General features: G+C 29.6%; 1 protein-coding gene across 12 annotated transcripts in view; it reads right to left on the minus strand.

Moving 5' to 3' along the window:
* The window catches only part of LOC119600472, a 49,508-nt gene that overhangs the window by 12,223 nt on the left and 15,487 nt on the right, over positions 1-21,798 (minus strand). For 7 of the 12 annotated variants that reach the window (XM_037950715.1, XM_037950719.1, XM_037950716.1 and 4 more), the window contains 10 exons: positions 10,629-10,811; positions 10,325-10,468; positions 10,093-10,226; positions 9,840-10,020; positions 9,451-9,765; positions 8,623-8,937; positions 7,917-8,561; positions 7,668-7,850; positions 7,433-7,570; positions 7,127-7,309 (listed from right to left, as the gene is read on the minus strand). In XM_037950715.1, the coding sequence (XP_037806643.1) occupies positions 7,127-7,309; positions 7,433-7,570; positions 7,668-7,850; positions 7,917-8,561; positions 8,623-8,937; positions 9,451-9,765; positions 9,840-10,020; positions 10,093-10,226; positions 10,325-10,468; positions 10,629-10,811 (2,421 nt within the window). Of the gene's footprint in view, positions 1-1,087; positions 2,101-2,270; positions 2,814-6,991; positions 7,043-7,126; positions 7,310-7,432; positions 7,571-7,667; positions 7,851-7,916; positions 8,562-8,622; positions 8,938-9,450; positions 9,766-9,839; positions 10,021-10,092; positions 10,227-10,324; positions 10,469-10,628; positions 10,812-21,798 lie in introns of those variants that run through there. The other 5 variants (XM_037950726.1, XM_037950725.1, XM_037950722.1 and 2 more) reach the window with 3 other exon arrangements.

The following is a 21,798-nucleotide window of genomic DNA, read 5'->3' on the forward strand; positions in this document are numbered from 1 at the left end:
CTGGTATTAGGATTTAATAACTACAGTTAATAGCCCCAGTTATTCCAAAATATTCTATAATACCTCTATAGCAAAAGACATAATCAGGAACAAAATAAAAATTGGACCAACAAACATACTAGGGGAAAAATAATGCACTCCAAAAAAGCCATTGAATAATTATATTTTCAATGTTTTGTTCTTTAAATAAATTTACAATTTAGTAAATATCCATTATGACAATTCTTTTAGTTTATACAAAAATTTATTTCAAAATTTTAACTTTTATTTTTAAAAATTTAAATTTAACATGACTTTATTCTCTTTATAATTATAAAACAATTCTAAAGATTTATTAAAAAGAGATATATATATTAAACAGTTTCTTTTTTTAACTAAAAATGACTTTATTATTTTTTTTAAATTAACAAAATTTTCCATTTAATTGAATAAAGTCTTACAAATATATTTAATTATAAAAAGCCTTAAAAGCTTATTTACACTCAAAGAAATAGTTTTAACAATAGCGTTACGTTGTTTTCCTACTTATATAATTATAGTTTTTATTCTTTGAGTGTATTACAAAGTTTTTTTTTTATATTTATATAAAATTTTAATTCGATATTTTAAATATCGATAACAATTATTAAGTATTTTTTTTTGGTGTAAATATAAAAATGTAAAACTTTAAAAATTTTATTTAATTTACCAAGGAATTTTAAAATTAGTTACAACTAATTTTTGTTTTGAATAGTTTGTTTTCAAAATGGTTTCCATGCTTTTAAATAAAATTATTAAATGTATTTACATTTTTATTTTTAATATTTATATATTCAAATTATAGAATAATTAACTAAAAACAAATTTAAGATCCTTTAAAAAGCTAAGAATTATAAAAAATTTAAGCAAACCTAAGTTTGTTAAATTTTTTATAATTTTATTGTATTTGTTTAATTCACAATTGTTATCGTACGATACAACGCTACAACAATGATTGTGAATTGAACAATTTGATTTTAAATAGATCTTTAACAAAAACATATTTATAGTTTAATAAAAAATAATAATAAATTAACTAAAAATTAAATAATGTCTGGTTTCTTTTAAAAAAAAAAGTAACATGAACAAAATTTTACAAAAATTAATAAAAAAAGAAAATATATATTTTTAATTAAAACAAAATATATGCACGTTTTAAGCGAGTTTTAACGAGATTTAAAGTTGTGTAAATATTTAGTAAAATGAAAAAGTAGTATCAAATAGTAGTAGTATTTAGTTACAGTGTAGTAAATAGTATCAAAAAAAAAGTAGTGTAAATTATTTATATCAAAAATAGTTTGCAAAAAGAAGAAAAACAATTGTCCAATTCACAATCAGTATCATAGTGTTGTATGTTTTTGTTGCGAAACCAAGTCTTTAATATGACATACAACTATATAACACCTATTGTGAATTGCACAAATATATATTAACAATAAACTGCTTTAAGATTTGAACAACATTAAGGTTTTCATAATTTGAATTACCAAACAGCATTTAAAGAAGTAGTGATAGAAGTAGTACAATATATATGTAGTATGGCAACCAAATGCATACAAAAAGAAAAACAATTTTTACCAACAAATTTAATTGAGTTGCCGGGCTTAGTACAAGAGCAAAAGGTTCAACGAATTCATAACAAGTTTAATTAATATTATTAATTGATTTAATTAAGTTTTTAACTAAGTTAGTGAGTTGTGTTGGTGATTGAGCTTATTTCTGCCGGTGTCTAGAACGAACAATCCAAAAAAATGAAAAAACAAAGCCAGGGTTGCTCTATGGGGTTGTAACTTAAATGGTTGCAAAATTTTGGTAACGAAAAAAACTCTTGCTTGCAATTAATTTGTATTTAAATATTGAAATTTCTGTATTTTTTTGAAAATAAATCTGAATTTGTTTTGTTGCGGTTAATGTTTAAATTAAAAAGTTTTTAGTGTGTTTTGTTTTTTTTTGCGTGCGGATAAATTTCGAATTTGTTTTTATTTCATTTTTAGTCAATCGAATTTCCTTACTCCTACAGCGAGATATCCTGAAAAATGAGGTCATATAAATGTTTTAGTCGTTTGTGCAAATAATTTATGCCTATAGAAAAAAAAAGAAAGAAAAGAGAAGAGAAAAAAAAAGTAACACAATAGAAGAAAATAGACAAAACTCAAGAATTCTAAGAATTTTCACTAACAAATTTTTTTTTGCAACAACTGCTAAACAAAAAAATATCTACCAAACAAGAAATTTGCCAAAATCAAACGTACCGGTTTTAACATTCAATTTATCTTCGTTTTTAGCAAGAGTCTTTTTCGAGGCGGTAGCGGATTTTGAGGCGGGCTTAATGGTGGGTAATTTTTCGGCTTTAGCGGCGGGTTTGTTGCTGGTCTTGTGTTTGGCATAGGAAACCTTAACCAAGGGCTCTTCAGTGCTGTCGTCATCATCTTCATCATCGTTGTCGTCTTCATCCTCATCATCTTCATCAGAGTCGACTACTACTGGTTTCTTGGCCGCTTTAGGGACGGGTTTTTTTGATTTTTGGCTTTTGCTTTTGCTGGCAGTGGAGCTTTTTGCATTGCTGACGGGTGTGGAATCGGGGGTGCCAAATTGGAAGTTGCCTTGTTGTCTTTTGCCTCCCTCGCTGTTAGCTGTGTGTCCGATTCTTTGAGCAGTCATTTTAGGAACTTTAGTTGATTTTTCCAATTTTGTTGGACAGCATTGGAATGGTTTATAATTATCGGGCGCGTTATTGTTACCACGCTTGGCTGAACGGCCTTCTTGACCCAATCCAACATAGAAACATTCGTCATCTGTTGGCAAATTAAACAAAAACATTTTGTCAGATTCATACATTTTAGTTGAAAATATTTAAATTTTTAATTTATTGTTTAATTTTAATTTAAACAATTATTTCATACAATTTCAAAACTTTTTGCTATTTTTTTTAGCCAATTTATTTTTTATTTTTAGAAAATTAAATTAAATTAAATTTCCTTATAAAAAGACAGTGAAAAAAAGTTAGTAAATTAATTTCAACATTTAAATTTTTTCTTTATAGATAAAGAAAAAAACAAAAGTATTATTTATTTACTGCATTTACAAAGTTTTTATAATTGTGTTTTATAAAATTCTTTTAATTATTTTGATATTATTAAAAAAGCGTGCTTTCTCTTTTTTTTTTTGTTTCTTAATTGTCAAACAAAAATTATAATGCAAAATAACATTTTAAATAATAAAATTCCATAAGAAATAGAATAAAATATTATAGAACAAGTAATTATTTAAACAAAAACTAATAACTGACAAAATGCTTTTGTTGCTGACATTGGTTTCTTTTCTTTCTTTGGTTTTAAACGTAAAGAATTAACTAATAAATAATTTTTGTTGTTACAATCAATTTATAGCCATTGTTTGGTTTTTTTTTGGTTATTTACAATCATTACAAGTCAATAAGTGTGTGTGATTTTCAATTAAATTTTAAAATATATTTTTAGCAAAAAAAAAAAACTATAAAATACCTAAAATTACAAAATGTTTATTTTCGTTACAGATTTTTGTTTATTTTTTTATTTAAAATAATTGTTTTTAATAATAAATTTTATAAACAAAAAGAATTGTCATAAGCAAAGTTTTCATTTAATTTTTGTTAAAAAAACAATATTAATTAATTATAATTTAAATAAATTTTTTAAGTTTTTTTTTTTAATTTTTTTAAACAAAACATTGTGTCAGCTATGTTTTTCTGAATTTATAAATAATATTTTTTTAGATTATTAAAGGTTTTGAGTAATTTCTAAGAAAAAAAATTAGATAAATTTTTAAGAAATATTTTACAAATTAAAAGTGCATTAAATTGAAAGTATAGTGTGTGATTTTAATAAAATATTTGTATTCATGCATTTAAGAAAAAAAATATGTATTTATAAGGGGAAGGGGCGGGAAGTTTTTATTGATAAAAATAATTGAGCACAGTGTCGTTTGTTTTTCTCTCATTAGATCTCTGAGCACCTTGTGATTTGTCAGCTTATGTCATGGACACTGTTGTCAATTTGACGTCTATAGTCTAATCTATAGTCTAGTCTAGTCTATAGTCTAGTCTATAGTCTAGTCTATAGTCTAGTCTATAGTCTAGTCTATAGTCTAGTCTATAGTCTAGTCTATAGTCTAGTCTATAGTCTAGTCTATAGTCTAGTCTATAGTCTAGTCTATAGTCTAGTCTATAGTCTAGTCTATAGTCTAGTCTATAGTCTAGTCTATAGTCTAGTCTATAGTCTAGTCTATAGTCTAGTCTATAGTCCAGTCTATAGTCCAGTCTATAGTCTAGTCTATTGTCTAGTCTATAGTCTAGTCTATTGTCTAGTCTATAGTCTAGTCTATAGTCTAGTCCATAGTCTAGTCTATAGTCTAGTCTATAGTCTGGTATATAGTGTAGTTTGTAGTCTAGTCTATAGTCTAGTCTATAGTCTAGTCTATAGTCTAGTCTATAGTCTAGTCTATAGTCTAGTCTATAGTCTAGTCTATAGTCCGGTCTATAGTCCAGTCTATAGTCTAGTCTATTGTCTAGTCTATAGTCTAGTCTATAGTCTAGTCTATAGTCTAGTCTATAGTCTGGTATATAGTCTAGTCTATAGTCTGGTTTATAGTCTAGTCTATAGTCTAGTCTATAGTCTAGTCTATAGTCTAGTCTATAGTCTAGTCTATAGTCTAGTCTATAGTCTAGTCTATAGTCTAGTCTATAGTCTAGTCTATAGTCTAGTCTATAGTCTAGTCTATAGTCTAGTCTATAGTCTAGTCTATAGTCTAGTCTATAGTCTAGTCTATAGTCTAGTCTATAGTCTAGTCTATAGTCTAGTCTATAGTCTAGTCTATAGTCTAGTCTATAGTCTAGTCTATAGTCTAGTCTATAGCCTAGTCTATAGTCTAGTCTATAGTCCTAGTCTATAGTCTAGTCTATAGTCTAGTCTATAGTCTAGTCTATAGTCTAGTCTATAGTCTAGTCTATAGTCTAGTCTATAGTCTAGTCTATAGTCTAGTCTATAGTCTAGTCTATAGTCTAGTCTATAGTCTAGTCTATAGTCTAGTCTATAGTCCAGTCTATAGTCCAGTCTATAGTCTAGTCTATTGTCTAGTCTATAGTCTAGTCTATTGTCTAGTCTATAGTCTAGTCTATAGTCTAGTCTATAGTCTAGTCTATAGTCTAGTCTATAGTCTAGTCTATAGTCTAGTCTATAGTCTAGTCTATAGTCTGGTATATAGTGTAGTTTAGTCTAGTCTAGTCCTAGTCTAGTCTATAGTCTAGTCTATAGTCTAGTCTATAGTCTAGTCTATAGTCTAGTCTATAGTCTAGTCTATAGTCTAGTCTATAGTCTAGTCTATAGTCTAGTCTATAGTCTAGTCTATAGTCTAGTCTATAGTCTAGTCTATAGTCTAGTCTATAGTCTAGTCTATAGTCTAGTCTATAGTCCAGTCTATAGTCCAGTCTATAGTCTAGTCTATTGTCTAGTCTATAGTCTAGTCTATTGTCTAGTCTATAGTCTAGTCTATAGTCTAGTCTATAGTCTAGTCTATAGTCTAGTCTATAGTCTAGTCTATAGTCTAGTCTATAGTCTAGTCTATAGTCTAGTCTATAGTCTAGTCTATAGTCTAGTCTATAGTCTAGTCTATAGTCTAGTCTATAGTCTAGTCTATAGTCTAGTCTATAGTCTAGTCTATAGTCTAGTCTATAGTCTAGTCTATAGTCTAGTCTATAGTCTAGTCTATAGTCTAGTCTATAGTCTAGTCTAGTCTAGTCTAGTTTAGTCTATAGTCCGGTCTATAGTCCAGTCTATAGTCTAGTCTATTGTCTAGTCTATAGTCTAGTCTATAGTCTAGTCTATAGTCTAGTCTATAGTCTGGTATATAGTCTAGTTTGTAGTCTAGTCTATAGTCTAGTCTATAGTCTAGTCTAATAGTGAGTCCTTTTATAAGTCGGTTCTGATTCTTTGGTTCTTAGGTTTGAAATCCTAATGCTTTTTCTCGGGACCCCTTCGAAAAAAAGCCCGTTGGTCTAGAACAGAAATGTTGTACAACTTCACTTTACTTATTAAAGATTAACCATTTACTTTACTTTATAAATTTTGACAGATTTATCTTTATAAAATTCATGATTCTAACTCAGAGACCTTACTTTCGAAACAATAAAACACCGTGCTCAAATACAGAAGTTTTCAAAGACGTCAATAGGTTGTTTAAGGAAAAGCTAATAACTTTCTAAAAATATCAAATAAAGAAACTAAATAAAAGTAAAAAAAAATAATTATATATATAAAAAAATCATCAATACCTAAAAGATACGTTTAATGAGAAGTTTGTTTTAAGTAAAAATTTATCCAAATATAAATTAAAGTTTCAGTCTTTTTGATTTGAGAAGAAATAAGTAAATAATAATAAGAAATGCAGAAGATTTGCAGAGCGTTCGTTTTTTTTGTTTTTGTTTTTCGAGAGTAGAATTTAACTTGTAGAATTTTAAAGTCACTCGTTGTAAAATGCTATAAAAATTAGAGCCAAGAAATCAATGCCATTATTTTTGGTAGACAATGATTTAAAATTTTTAAAGCTCCAAATATTAACTTTTTCATAATCTCAACTGTAATTACAAAAAATATTTTATTTAAAATTATTCCAATTTATAAGGGGGAAAAATAGAGGATAGACCTTTTTTGAACAGTTAAATCACTTTTTGGAATAAAAAACACCAAAAACAATAGCACACCCTGCCCAAGTTGGGAGCAACAAAACAAATTCCCTTTAGGAATAAAAATTTTGTTTACATGACAACTTTAGCGTTAGGATGTGATATCTGGTGCTGCTAGAAGTGTTAGTTAACAAGATAAATGTTCACATATAGCTTTTTTTTTGTTTATGGGTTAAATTGGTTAATGGTAAATTATTCTTTTTTTTTCGTTGTTAACAAGGTGTAAAATTAAGTTTTTGTTTTGAAAAAGCTTACTCTTTTGATTGATTAACCACTGCAGTACACGATTTTCATTTTTGAGATTACCTGAAATGACACCCAAGAGAATACAATTTCCATTAGTTTTCCATTTGTTATATTTGACAATTTAACATTTGAAATTCAACTTACCGTCATACATGATTGGAACGCCTGTTTCGTAGTAAACCAAGGCAGGGAAGGCGAAAATGCCAATTTCATGGGCCAACTTAACATCATTTGATTTGACAAATTGAATGCCATGCTTATCGGTGTCATCATCGATATTTTCCAATTCTTCCAAAATACCCTGGCAAGACACACATTTGTCATCATCTGCAATAAAAAGAGTTAAAATTCAAGAAAGAAGGATTAGTAACTGCTTTAATCTCGGGTATTTATAAAGGAATCATAAAGTTATTAATGGTTTATAACACGAAATATAAATTGTCAACTTACAGAAGAACACAGCCAAATGTTCAACATCATTGATCAAAACTTGCAAAGTTTTACGATCGACAGATTCAATAACATCAGCAGTAGATTCGTACAATTCAAGAACCCATTCCAAGATTTCTTCTTCCTTCATAAGATCGCCTGAAAACAGAAAAATAAACATAATATAAAGAGTTGTTAACAGAGTATTCGATCAGTGATCTAAATACTTAAAATGATTTCTTAGTTTTCCGCTTACCAGTGTAAATAGTTCTGAATTTGTTTCTATAGAAAGCCAAAGCAGGCAAACCGGGCAAATCGTATTCCTTTTCGACATCATCGTCTGAGGTCTTGACAAAATCAATGTTCTTTTCTTCGCATTCATCATCGATATTTTCCAATTCATTTAAGATCTTCAACGATTTCTTGTCATCTTCATCATCTGTAATTAAAAGAAATAATTAAACTTTAGACCAATTCCTTCCGTTACAACCCTTTCAAAACTTACAGAAGAATACAACAACATGTTCATTTTCAGCCAAAATCTTGTCCAACATCTTAACATTGACATCTTCAATTTTGCCGGGAATTTCTAGAGTATCTTCATCGGTAATCCAAGAGAGAACTTCATCTTCGTCTTCCAAATCGCCGGTGAAATGCAAAGGATCACGATTTCTAAAGAACACCAATTGGGGATACGATTTAATGTTGAGTTTCTTGGCAATGCCGGTATCTTCGGTGGTCACAAAAATAATGCCAGTCTCATCCAATTCATCATCGATGGTCTCCAAAGCATTCAAAGTCTTGTCGCATTTCTCGCCTGGTTCACAGGGGCCACTGAAGAAGACTACAACGTATTCATGATCGTTAACCAAATTGGTAAGGATTTCATCGGTGACTTCTTCAATGGTGGCGGTTTTCTTTTGCAAGATCAACCATTCCAAAACTTCATCTTCATTCATCAAATCACCCTCGTACAAGGCAGGGATCTTGTTTTCGAAATAGATCAAAGCGGGCAAATGATCCAAACCGTATTCCTTAGCTTCGGCGGCATTATCAATGCGTACAATAACAATACCTTCCTTTTCCAATTCATCATCGATATTTTCCAATTCATTCAAAATGCGAATGTCTTGTTTATCATCCTTGTCGTCTGAAGGACAAATAGTTCAATATTAGTTAGAGCCTCCAAAAATTAATGAGTTAAAACTTACAGAATATAACAGCCAAATGTTCAGTATTTTCAACCAATTTATCCTTCATTTCATCGGTAACTTCAGGAATTTCCGAATAACGCTTTTGATGAACCAACCAGCCCAATAATTCGTCTTCTTTCATTAAATCACCTTCGTAGACGTGAGGAATGCCACGTTCGAATAAAACTATTGAGGGTATTTCATCGATACCCCATTCTTTGGCTTCATTGTCGTCATCGATTTTAACAAAAGCAATATCGTTTTGATCACATTCATCATCAATGTTTTCCAATTCAGCCAAAACCTTTTGGGATTTCTTTTGATCCTTGTCGTCTGTGAAATGATGTGTTGGGTAATTATTAAATTGCATTTTATAAAATTAAATATAATTAAAACAGTTGCCAGTGGTTCTTTGAAAGTTCGATAGTTGCCTAAAACCTAATTACAGACTATTACATGACTTTCCTGACCTTAGAGCCCTAACCTATATTTTTGAAGCATTTCATTTAATCCAGTAGTTTTTATACTTTTATCCCAACCTCTCTGAAAATCAAATTAGTTTTAAATTAATTTGGACAACATTTTACAACATTAAATAGTTTTTTAAGATAGAAATTAATATTTGTTTTGAAGTAGATTTTAAGCATTAGCAAAGCAGCGTCCTATACAACCTCACAACTAGCACAACACGAACAACATCGAAATGACTGCTTACTACAACACTTTATTCAGTCTGTGGTGTTTGTGTTCTCGAAATATTTACTACCTTCACAAAGTTTCAATTTAATTCCCGCTTGAGTGCCAGGCTTTTCGGAAAGCAAACGCATTTTATTTTCTTTAACTTACAAAAGAGCACAGCTACGTGGGCCATTTTTTCTATAATCAAATCTAACATTTCATCGGTGATATCTTCGATTTGATCGGAGCTGGTTTGTTCTTCTAGCCATTTCAAAAGTTTCTGTTCATCCTCTAGGTTGCCTTCGTAAATGGTTGGAATGCCTTTTTCAAAGTATATGAGTTTAGGAACTTTATTGATGCCATATTCTAAGGCCTCCTCGGGATTATCGATTTTAACGAATGTAATGCCCAATTGATCGCATTCATCGTCAATGTTTTCCAATTCCTCCAAAACCTTTTCGGATTTTTCATCATTGTTATCGTCTACATGCAATACAATTAAGAAAACATGAGTTCTGTCTCTGAGTTTAAGAGAAATGTAAACGGAGAATAATTACAGAATAGTACAGCTAGAACACGACCCTCTTTAACCATTTTATCGAGCATTTCATCGGTGACATCTTCGATTTCATCATGTTCCAACTGGGAGACCAGCCAATGCAATATTTGTTCCTCATCCATGAGATCACCATCATAAATGTTGGGGATCTCTTTTTCGAAATAAACTATAGCCGGAATCTGCATTAAAGTGCTTGAATTAGTAACAACATATGGCAAATACTACTGCAGCGTATTAAGCTTAAGACGTACCGAATCGATTCCGAATTCTTCTGCGGTCCTGGCATCATCAATTTTTACGAATTGTATGCCATGTTTATCGCAGTCGTCATCAATTTGTTCTAGCTCTTCCAAAACGGTCATAGAATCATCATTTCCATGATCATCTAGACAGAAAAAGTAACAGCACAACAATTAATGGTTTAAACGATTTTAAAAAAAGTCTTGCTCTATGACGAGAAGACCCGAGAAAATGTTCACATACAAAACAAAACTACCAAATTGTCGATGTTGCTGATAAGGGTGGCCAGTGTTTTAGGAGTAACGTCCTCAATGACATCATCTTCATCGCCGGTGGATTTATTTTGCACCAACCACTCTAATACATCTTCTTCGCGTGACAATTCACCTGAATTTTAAAATGTTTAAATTTTAATAGATTTCGTTTTTGTTGTATTTAAGCGTTTGTTTGTAATTGGATATCGTGATGAGGGTCTTTTGAATGTATGACTGACTGTAGGTATGATGTTATGAAGGAGGGGGGTCTGCAAGGAACATCATCACATTACCTTCGTAAATGATCGGTGTCTGATGTCTATAGTAGACCAATGCTGGCAAATTGCCCAGATTGTATTCTTCCGCTAATGCTTCATCATGGATCTTAACAAAACCGATGCCCAATTGATCGGCTTCATCGTCAATATTTTCCAATTCTTGCAATGCCTTGGAACATTTACGACATTGTGGTTTGTCTGTTTGTGTCGAGTTGAGTTTTTTTTATTTGCATTTGACATTAGGTCAAGTGATTACGGCGTAGAAGTAGAAAAATTAAGATTTTAATAATTATTGTTATCAGCTGTTTTTATTTGTAATTTAAACATTTAACAATTGGGATAGATTAAGATTTATTTAGTTTTTTCGTTTTGGATAAAGCGGGCTATTTGAAACATTAGAGGATTTTCAAATTAGATTTATATTTATTAGATAAAACATTTATAATTATATACACTACACAGATAATTGGGTTCTAAATTAAATACAATAATGCAACATGCAGCGTGCGTTTTACACTTAAATATTTACATCGTTGGAGTACATTTTAAGGGAATTTGATTCACGGAAGTTTTAAAATTTAAATAAAGTTTAAAAATATTATTAATTTTATTTTGGGATTTTAGTCAGGGGTTTATGTAATCTAAACTATATTTAATACTGATTGTAAGGCCCTAGATTTTTTTTAATTTTACTAATCTTAGGTACTTTTTTAGGATTGAAGGTACTAAATTACTTTTCGTCCTTTAGTCCACAGACAAATTTCTTGATCAGTCAATAGATTATTTCGTCTAAAGACTAGTCTATTGACTGTTGTTATTAACTAGTCCATTGATTAGTATATTGTCTACTTGATGGATAAGTCTACTAACTAATCAGTGAACTGGTCAATAATTCTAGTTCAGTTCTGGTTCAGTTCTAGTTCAGTTCTAGTTCAGTTCTAGTTCAGTTCTAGTTCAGTTCTAGTTCAGTTCTAGTTCAGTTCTAGTTCAGTTCTAGTTCAGTTCTAGTTCAGTTCTAGTTCAGTTCTAGTTCAGTTCTAGTTCAGTTCTAGTTCAGTTCTAGTTCAGTTCTAGTTCAGTTCTAGTTCAGTTCTAGTTCAGTTCTAGTTCAGTTCTAGTTCAGTTCTAGTTCAGTTCTAGTTCAGTTCTAGTTCAGTTCTAGTTCAGTTCTAGTTCAGTTCTAGTTCAGTTCTAGTTCAGTTCTAGTTCAGTTCTAGTTCAGTTCTAGTTCAGTTCTAGTTCAGTTCTAGTTCAGTTCTAGTTCAGTTCTAGTTCAGTTCTAGTTCAGTTCTAGTTCAGTTCTAGTTCTAGTTCAGTTCAGTTCTAGTTCAGTTCTAGTTCAGTTCTAGTTCAGTTCTAGTTCAGTTCTAGTTTCAGTTCTAGTTCAGTTCTAGTTCAGTTCTAGTTCAGTTCTAGTTCAGTTCTAGTTCAGTTCTAGTTCAGTTCTAGTTCAGTTCTAGTTCAGTTCTAGTTCAGTTCTAGTTCAGTTCTAGTTCAGTTCTAGTTCAGTTCTAGTTCAGTTCTAGTTCAGTTCTAGTTCAGTTCTAGTTCAGTTCTAGTTCAGTTCTAGTTCAGTTCTAGTTCAGTTCTAGTTCAGTTCTAGTTCAGTTCTAGTTCAGTTCTAGTTCAGTTCTAGTTCAGTTCTAGTTCAGTTCTAGTTCAGTTCTAGTTCAGTTCTAGTTCAGTTCTAGTTCAGTTCTAGTTCAGTTCTAGTTCAGTTCTAGTTCAGTTCTAGTTCAGTTCTAGTTCAGTTCTAGTTCAGTTCTAGTTCAGTCTAGTTCAGTTCTAGTTCAGTTCTAGTTCAGTTCTAGTTCAGTTCTAGTTCAGTTCTAGTTCAGTTCTAGTTCAGTTCTAGTTCAGTTCTAGTTCAGTTCTAGTTCAGTTCTAGTTCAGTTCTAGTTCAGTTCTAGTTCAGTTCTAGTTCAGTTCTAGTTCAGTTCTAGTTCAGTTCTAGTTCAGTTCTAGTTCAGTTCTAGTTCAGTTCTAGTTCAGTTCTAGTTCAGTTCTAGTTCAGTTCTAGTTCAGTTCTAGTTCAGTTCTAGTTCAGTTCTAGTTCAGTTCTAGTTCAGTTCTAGTTCAGTTCTAGTTCAGTTCTAGTTCAGTTCTAGTTCAGTTCTAGTTCAGTTCTAGTTCAGTTCTAGTTCAGTTCTAGTTCAGTTCTAGTTCAGTTCTAGTTCAGTTCTAGTTCAGTTCTAGTTCAGTTCTAGTTCAGTTCTAGTTCAGTTCTAGTTCAGTTCTAGTTCAGTTCTAGTTCAGTTCTAGTTCAGTTCTAGTTCAGTTCTAGTTCAGTTCTAGTTCAGTTCTAGTTCAGTTCTAGTTCAGTTCTAGTTCAGTTCTAGTTCAGTTCTAGTTCAGTTCTAGTTCAGTTCTAGTTCAGTTCTAGTTCAGTTCTAGTTCAGTTCTAGTTCAGTTCTAGTTCAGTTCTAGTTCAGTTCTAGTTCAGTTCTAGTTCAGTTCTAGTTCAGTTCTAGTTCAGTTCTAGTTCAGTTCTAGTTCAGTTCTAGTTCAGTTCTAGTTCAGTTCTAGTTCAGTTCTAGTTCAGTTCTAGTTCAGTTCTAGTTCAGTTCTAGTTCAGTTCTAGTTCAGTTCTAGTTCAGTTCTAGTTCAGTTCTAGTTCTAGTTCAGTTCTAGTTCAGTTCTAGTTCAGTTCTAGTTCAGTTCTAGTTCAGTTCTAGTTCAGTTCTAGTTCAGTTCTAGTTCAGTTCTAGTTCAGTTCTAGTTCAGTTCTAGTTCAGTTCTAGTTCAGTTCTAGTTCAGTTCTAGTTCAGTTCTAGTTCAGTTCTAGTTCAGTTCTAGTTCAGTTCTAGTTCAGTTCTAGTTCAGTTCTAGTTCAGTTCTAGTTCAGTTCTAGTTCAGTTCTAGTTCAGTTCTAGTTCAGTTCTAGTTCAGTTCTAGTTCAGTTCTAGTTCAGTTCTAGTTCAGTTCTAGTTCAGTTCTAGTTCAGTTCTAGTTCAGTTCTAGTTCAGTTCTAGTTTCTAGTTCAGTTCTAGTTCAGTTCTAGTTCAGTTCTAGTTCAGTTCTAGTTCAGTTCTAGTTCAGTTCTAGTTCAGTTCTAGTTCGTTCAGTTCTAGTTCAGTTCTAGTTCAGTTCTAGTTCAGTTCTAGTTCAGTTCTAGTTCAGTTCTAGTTCAGTTCTAGTTCAGTTCTAGTTCAGTTCTAGTTCAGTTCTAGTTCAGTTCTAGTTCAGTTCTAGTTCAGTTCTAGTTCAGTTCTAGTTCAGTTCTAGTTCAGTTCTAGTTCAGTTCTAGTTCAGTTCTAGTTCAGTTCTAGTTCAGTTCTAGTTCAGTTCTAGTTCAGTTCTAGTTCAGTTCTAGTTCAGTTCTAGTTCTAGTTCAGTTCTAGTTCAGTTCTAGTTCAGTTCTAGTTCAGATCTAGACTAGTAGATAAGTCCATTAACTAGTCAATGGACAAGTTTACTGTTCTGCTGACTAGTCTATCCAGATCCACTGTATCTCTTTTACAACCGCAAACAAATATTAATAAAAGTTCAATATTATTACTGAATAACTTAATAAATTAAATCAAAAGAGAAGGAAATAAATTTGTATTCACAAACTAATCAATTGTTTGTCACTCTCAATATAAACAAAAGAATTATCATAATCTCAATAAAAGTTGATCACTTTGAGGTGAATATAATAATCTCTCTCACAATGTAATGTGAAGAGCATTTCCGCTAGTGATGTCCCAAAAAGCTGTCCTGCTCTCATTGTAACAGCTGTAGGTTTCACGTGAAAAGCTTTTAGGCAAAAATTAAAGAAAAAGCATTTGTAAAGTTTACAAACACCTGATTTTCAAAATTCACCACTCAGCTTGATACTACATAAAATGTGGTAATAAATATTACAAAATTTATGTTTTTTTTTTTAAGAAATTTTATTTTCGAGTATTTAGTATATTTTTTATATAGTAAATATTACAATTTATTACTGCAATAATTTTTATTTGTTTGTTGAATTTTTAAAAGTTTTACTACATTTTTTTACAATTCAATACATTTGTTTTGTAACTGTATAAATATGGGAGATTTTGGGGGGAATTTTTCTTTATTTGTGTATGTGTAGAAATAGTGGGCTGGTGAGCTGATTTGGTGCATTATTTTTCCGTTTATCGGTTTTTTTATTTTATTTTATTGTCTCAGTTTCTATCGTTTGTTGATCTCAAGTAGTTTGGCCAAATGCCATTTGTAAAATGAATTTGTTGTAGATAATTTTTTTCTTTTATGATTTCTATTTGTTAAAATATATATATATTTTTCAATAATGCAAAAAATAAAAATAAAATAAATCTATTCTATTCTTAATGCAGTAAACACAGAGACACAGTCACAATTTAATAAATTAGTCATTTTATGTTTATTGTCTGCAACAATAAAAATTAATAAAATTTAATGCATTTTAATCATAATGAAAATATTTCTATTTATTTTATTATAAAATGCTCAAAAAAAAAAATTTGTGAAAAGAAAAGTGCAGTAATATTTTTGTAACATTAAATTGTTGGGGAAATGTCGTTGTCGTTGAAAATGTGGGGGATGATTTAGTGTCAGTGACTAAGCCTTGAAATATGTTTTTAATAATTTTAATATTTTTCTTTATTGAAAATTCTTTGTTAGTTTGGCTTCATTGAAATTTTTTTATTTTTTGTTCAATTTTTATATATTTTTTTTTTTTTTGTCTAAATTTGTATCCTCCGTTTAAGTTTTTTGGAGGTTTTTCTTGATTTTTTTTGGTTTAAATTATATTAACCTTGATTTGTTGTAAAAAAAATATCAAATTATTACGTGTTTAAAAATATTTTTGTGACGAATTACAATCATACACATGTGTTCTATATACATACATATATATATATCTCTAACGTAAAAAATCATTTTCAAATATGAGTGTCAATGCCAGCAAAATGAAATTTTAAATTGTCAACCCACACATACTTTTACATACGTATGTAAATTTTCATTGTATAATTATATAGCTGGCGACAAAAAATTTGCCTCCAAAATTTTCATTAAGTATGTATTTGAGTGTAATAGATTAATTGTCTTGTCTGTGTCCTTCACCTTAAATTAGGAAATTTTTACACAACATAATGTTAAGTATAGAAAACGACATTTTTTTTAAACGATTAGTCTTTGTGTTATATACATTTTGGCGGGCGTATAATGCTTTTAGAGGCTGTGTATATCTTTGGTCGATATGGTCGTTATTTCGATAGAAATACTATTTCCTTGATTTATACCTTAATCTTAGCGTTAACCACTTTCTAGATATATATAAAGGCTGTGAACAAACTACACGTTGGAACCAAGGATGAATCCTAAAATGAATTTTAATAAAATTTTTGAAACGACTACTCGAATACTCGTTTAAAAATCTTTAAAATTTTGAAACATTCTTAGAAATAAACAGAAGTTTAGTAGAAATTATGAAGGAAGAAATACTTTTAGAACAAATTTCCAAATGATTACCTAGTAACCATTAAAACATTCTTGAAAATTCGTTAAATTGAATTTTAAAGATTCTTTGAAGAATCTAAACATTATAAAATTTTTAAGTATTCGTTCGAAAATTTACATAAATTTTTCTAAACGATTACCCAGTAACCATTACAACATTCTCAACTATTCGCTTGTAAATTTCTTAAATTTTGAAATATTCTTTGAATAATCTAAACTTAGCATAAAATAATTTTTCATAAAATTTATATACTGGTTACTCGGTACTCATTTGAAAATCTTTAAAACTTGGAAAAATTATTTCAAATAAACGGAAATTTAATAGAAATTATGAAGAATCAAGTTTTAGAACAATTATCTAAACGATTATTCAGTAACCATTGCAATTTTAGAGATTTTTTAAAGAATTTAAACTAAGCTAATTTTTAAATTGGTTACTCGGTTACTCATTTGAAAATGTTTAAAATTTTGAAAAATCTTTGAAATATGCGGAATAATTAGGTGCGGATTTCTGCTTTAGAAATATATTTTCCATTAACTTTCTGAACTTAACTTTGTTGGTCTATTGGTTCCTGTATAAGAACCCCGTTGTATAGATATATAAGTCTGTTTATTTGCTGGAAATAGGGCTTCTCAAGCCCAAATAATTAGGTGCGGATTTCCGCTTTAGAAATATATTTTCCATTAACTTTCTGAACTTAACTTTGTTGTTCTATTGGTTTCTGTATAAGAACCCCGATGTATAGATATATAATCGAAATAGGAACGAGTGGGAGTGATGAACCCAATATCATGATTAGAGTCAACAAAATCGACCGATAATACCAGAAAATTTGTGTTAAATGTAAGCCTAAAACCCTTCAGCGTCCCCCCGATTTCCGTCCGCCAGTCTTTTTGACAGTTTAGTCAAAAGAGACGAGAACTTTGATCAGAGTATAGCTTTCCACAATTAAATGTCCATCTATGCCAAATTATGAAAGAAATATCAAAAACTATATGCAACGTTCTTAATAAACAGGTCCGTAACAGGATTCCATTCTCATTGAATGTGGAATTATTTCAATATTTTCAAATCTTCACAAAAAGTAAAACAACAACTTTTCAAAATGTTTTTAAGCTTTAATCAAGATATTTACTACAAACAATTCCACTTTAACTCGGAATGGAATTCTGAGACAGTCCTGAAAACTTCCTTTTTGCAAATTTACTGCCAAAACAAAAAATTTTGAAAAGACTTAAGTCTATTGAAAGCTTTTGTGTGTAAACTTTTTTGTCGTTGATTGTATAATTTAATATCTATTAAATGTTCACACATTACACCCTCATAATAAAAAAACCAAATGTCTGTTTTGTATTTAAGTATTTTCACAAAAATTAAAAAAAAAAACTTTGGAACTGATTTAAATATTTTGTAATACAGCTTATTTTTAAACAAAATATAAAAGTAAAAAACAAAAAAACACCAACAATCAGCCAAAAAAAATAAAGATGAAAAATATACTTGACCCATATTCATGTTTAAAATAAACATCCTCGAAACAGTACGTACGTTCGGTTTCATGTTGTCTGCAACAAGAACAACCATCAAGCAACCAACCAACCAACCCAACAATGGCCCTAACATAAGTCTTTAATCTTTCATCTTTATTCTTCACTGGAAAAACTGTGTGTTTTCACAATATAAAAAACTGAAGAATAAAAAAAAAATGGTTGGAAACCTCTTGGGTCTTTTTCATTTTTTTTTCATACAATTTATTCTTATTGTTTCTACACTTTTTTTTTGAAATATTTCAAAATACAAGCATTAAAAAAATCAACAAAAAAAAAAATATATAATAAAATAATCATTTTAGCCACATTCAGTTGATTTTTTTTATATTTTCTAGTCTTTATGTATAAAAGTGTAAATGTGTATGTTTTGCTAGCTGTGTGTTGGTGAGCAATTCAGTTGTTTTAGCATTTGGTACAATTTATTCTAAACAATACTTTTTATCTGCCTGTTTGTTGTTGTCTCAGATACTATTTATTTGTTAAAATATCTATGAAATGTGTCTGTGTGTTTGTGTATTTTATTTTTCTTTTTTTGCTATTTTTAACAACAATTGTAGGTGGCATGAATTTTACATATACATATAACAATAATAACAACAAAAAATCTCAACCACAATAACATCATTTTCATATATCATTTGTTTAGTAAAAATCCCATGGATGCTGCTGTTGTCGTTTTTGTTGTTATTTTGGGATTTTCAAAAACATTTAATTTTGTTTTTATTTAAAAACAAAATTCTCTTAATTTGTTTTTATTTATTTTTTTAGTTAGCTTAAATTTAAGCTATTTTTTTGTTTGTTCTGCTGATAAAAGAATTTTTATAGTCAAGCTGTTTTTATTACAAAATCCTAAAGAAAACAAGATTTATTGATTTTCAATGGATTTGTGAAAATAATTGAATTGAAAGGCCATAAAAGAAGTCAAATAATACACCGATCAAAGTACCAGCTAGACGTTGAATAATTTTTATTACACCTGTGAACATGATTGTTAAGAATTCAGAAAGTTTCTTTATTTTGTAATATTTAATGCAGTGAGTGTATTAAAATAAAATTAAATGACTATGAGCAAATGTTTTTTTCTTTTAAGATTTATTGAAAAACAATTTTGAAAATATATAGGGTTGTTGAAAATGATGTGCTTTTTCTAATAGAATAAAGTGTTAGGCGCTACAAGAATTCTTGAAGAATTAGTCACGTGTTAGGTGGCTAACATATGTATGTGTGTTATATAGAAAGTTTCTGAATGGAAGTGAATGGAAGACTAAAGTCTAGATTATAGTGTAGACTACAGTGCAGATTATAGTCCAGATTATAGTGCAGACTATAGTCCAGACTATAGTGTAGTCTATAGTCCAGACTATAGTGCAGACTATAGTCCAGACTACAGTGCAGACTATAGTGCAGACTATAGTCTAGACTATAGTGTAGACTATAGTCTAGACTATAGTGTAGACTATAGTCTAGACTATAGTGTAGACTATAGTCCAGATTATAGTGTAGAGTATAGTCCAGATTATAGTGTAGACTATAGTCCAGACTATAGTGTAGACTATATTGCAGACTATAGTGTAGACTATATTGCAGACTATAGTCTATACTATAGTCATAGTCCAGACTATAGTCTGGACTGTCTAGACTATAGTCTTGACTGTAGTATTGACTATAGTCTTGACTATAATATAGACTATAGTCTTGACTATAGTATAGACTATAGTCTTGACTATAGTATAAACTATAGTCTTGACTATAGTATAGACTATAGTCTTGACTATAGTATTGACTATAGTATTGATTATAGTCTTGACTATAGTATTGATTATAGTCTTGACTGTAGAAGACTATAGTCTTGACTATAAAAGACTATAAGCTTGACTATAGTATTGACTATTGTATTGTCTCTAGTCTTGACTATGGTATTGACTATAGTTTTAACTATAGCCTTGTCTATAGTATGGACAATAGTCTTGACTGTAGTATAGACTGTGGTCTTGACTATGGTATAGACAGTAGTCTTGACTATAGTATAGACTATAGTCAAGACTGTATAGACTGTTGTCCTGACTATAGGATAGACTGTATTTCTGATTATAGTATATACTATTGTCTTGACTATAGTATAGATTGTAATCTTGACTATAGTATAGACTATAGTATAGACTTTACTATAGTACAGATTATAGTCTTGACTATAGTATAGATTATAGTCTTGACTATGGTATAGACAATAGTATAGACTATAGTATTGACTATAGTATAGACTATAGTCTTGACTTTAGTATAGACTGTAGTCTTGACTATGGTATAGACTATAGTCTTGACTATAGTATAGACTATAGTCTTTGCTATAGTATGGACTATAGTCTTGACTATTTTATAGACTATAGTATTGACTATATTACAGATTGTAGTCTAGACTATAGTACAGATTATAGTCTTGACTATAGTATAGATTATAGTCTTGACTATGGTATAGATTATAGTCTATACTATAGTTCAGACTATAGTGTACACTATTGTTCAGACTATAGTATATCTGAACCATAGCCGATACTATAGTCAAAACTGCAATTTATTTTATAGTATATACCATAATCAAGACTATAGTCTATACTATATTCAAGACTATAGCCTGCCATGGTCTATACTATAATCGAACCTACAGTTCAGATCATAGTCGATACTACTATACTATACTATTCGATATTACAGTCCAATCTACAATCTGAATATTGCAGACTATTGTCTCTATTATAGTTTATATAGACTTTAGTCTGGACTACAGTATAGATTATATTCTGAACGATAGAATATATTATATTCTGAACTTCAGTCTGGACTTTAGTCTATAATACAGTGTGGACTATATTTCTAAAAATTCTTATAGTCTTTATAAAGATAATAGAAAAAATCTAGAAAAAAACATATTAAAAATAAATTAAATTAAAAAAGTCATAAAATATGAAAAACAATTCTTGGAAAAAAATCTATTTATTAATTATAGAAAATTGTGTTCACGGATTCGTTTAATCAGCCTTAAAAGTTTTTGTTGTTGCTTTGCTATGTGTATTCAGCCACTATGGGGGCGCCAGATTTATTTTTATTAAAAAAAAAAAAACAAACGACATACAGCAAACATCTGTGACATATTTACACATATAAATTTGCATTCAATTACAAATTTATTTATTTTACTTAGTACAATACTAATGAACTTTCTTTAATATTTTTTGTTTAAATTTTTTGCAATTTATGTATTTTTTTTTTGTTCCTCAAATCTGTCTCGTTGATTTTTGCTCTCGAAATGTAACAAATGTATGTCTTCATTTTCTAATTTTAATTTGAAAACTAAACAATTTGTTAATACATACATTTATTTAGTTTTTAGTTGTTGTTGTTTTTTTGTTCATTTTTTAAATTATTGTAAAGATAAAATAAAATTTGAAATTTTTTTTTTTATTTGTCTCTGTACTTTTGCAAATATTGACGCAACGGCTGCAAAAACACAAAAATTGCTACTTTCAATTTTTTTTCTCGTTGTTTTCATAAATGGTTGTTGCTGTTGTTTTGAGAATGTTTTGAAAATTGTACACAGGGACAAAAATTGGATATTTATGTACGTCCATTAAAATGAACAAACCACAAAGGAAAGAAAAAAAAAAACAGCAGCAAGTGAACAAATAATAATAAAAATAAATAAATAAATTTTATGTAGAGAAGAAGAGTAAAAAAAATGTTGTATCTGAACAAGTGAGTGAGTAAATTCTAAACTAAAATCTGGCTAAGAGCCCAGTCTATATTTTGTTGTTATTTCCTTTCAATAACTTATTGTAGTTGCTGTTATTTAAATTTTGGGCGAGTGTCGTCGAAAGATTAAATTCATACATACAAAAATAAGTAAATATGTATGTGTGTATCTAGCCAAAGTATCTGTACTAAAGTAAATATATGTTTATTTGTTGTTGTCTAAATTTCCCATGGACTACTGCGTGTAACCAACATGAAAATATAATATGAAAAAAAATCTGAAAATAAAGATTGGCATGTCGTTTCATTTTGATTTTAATGGTACGTCTGTCTGTCTGTCTATTTTGCTGTCTGTAGTACAACAAATACTTAAACAGTAATAAGCCACGTTATTAGCACCCCCCAAAAAAGTATTACGTTGACTCTGTGTGTT

This window comes from Lucilia sericata, unplaced genomic scaffold (assembly GCF_015586225.1).
Source record: "Lucilia sericata isolate MDLA Ls3-8-SP2 unplaced genomic scaffold, ASM1558622v1 Contig000115F_arrow, whole genome shotgun sequence".
Taxonomy (NCBI): Eukaryota; Metazoa; Arthropoda; class Insecta; order Diptera; family Calliphoridae; genus Lucilia; species Lucilia sericata.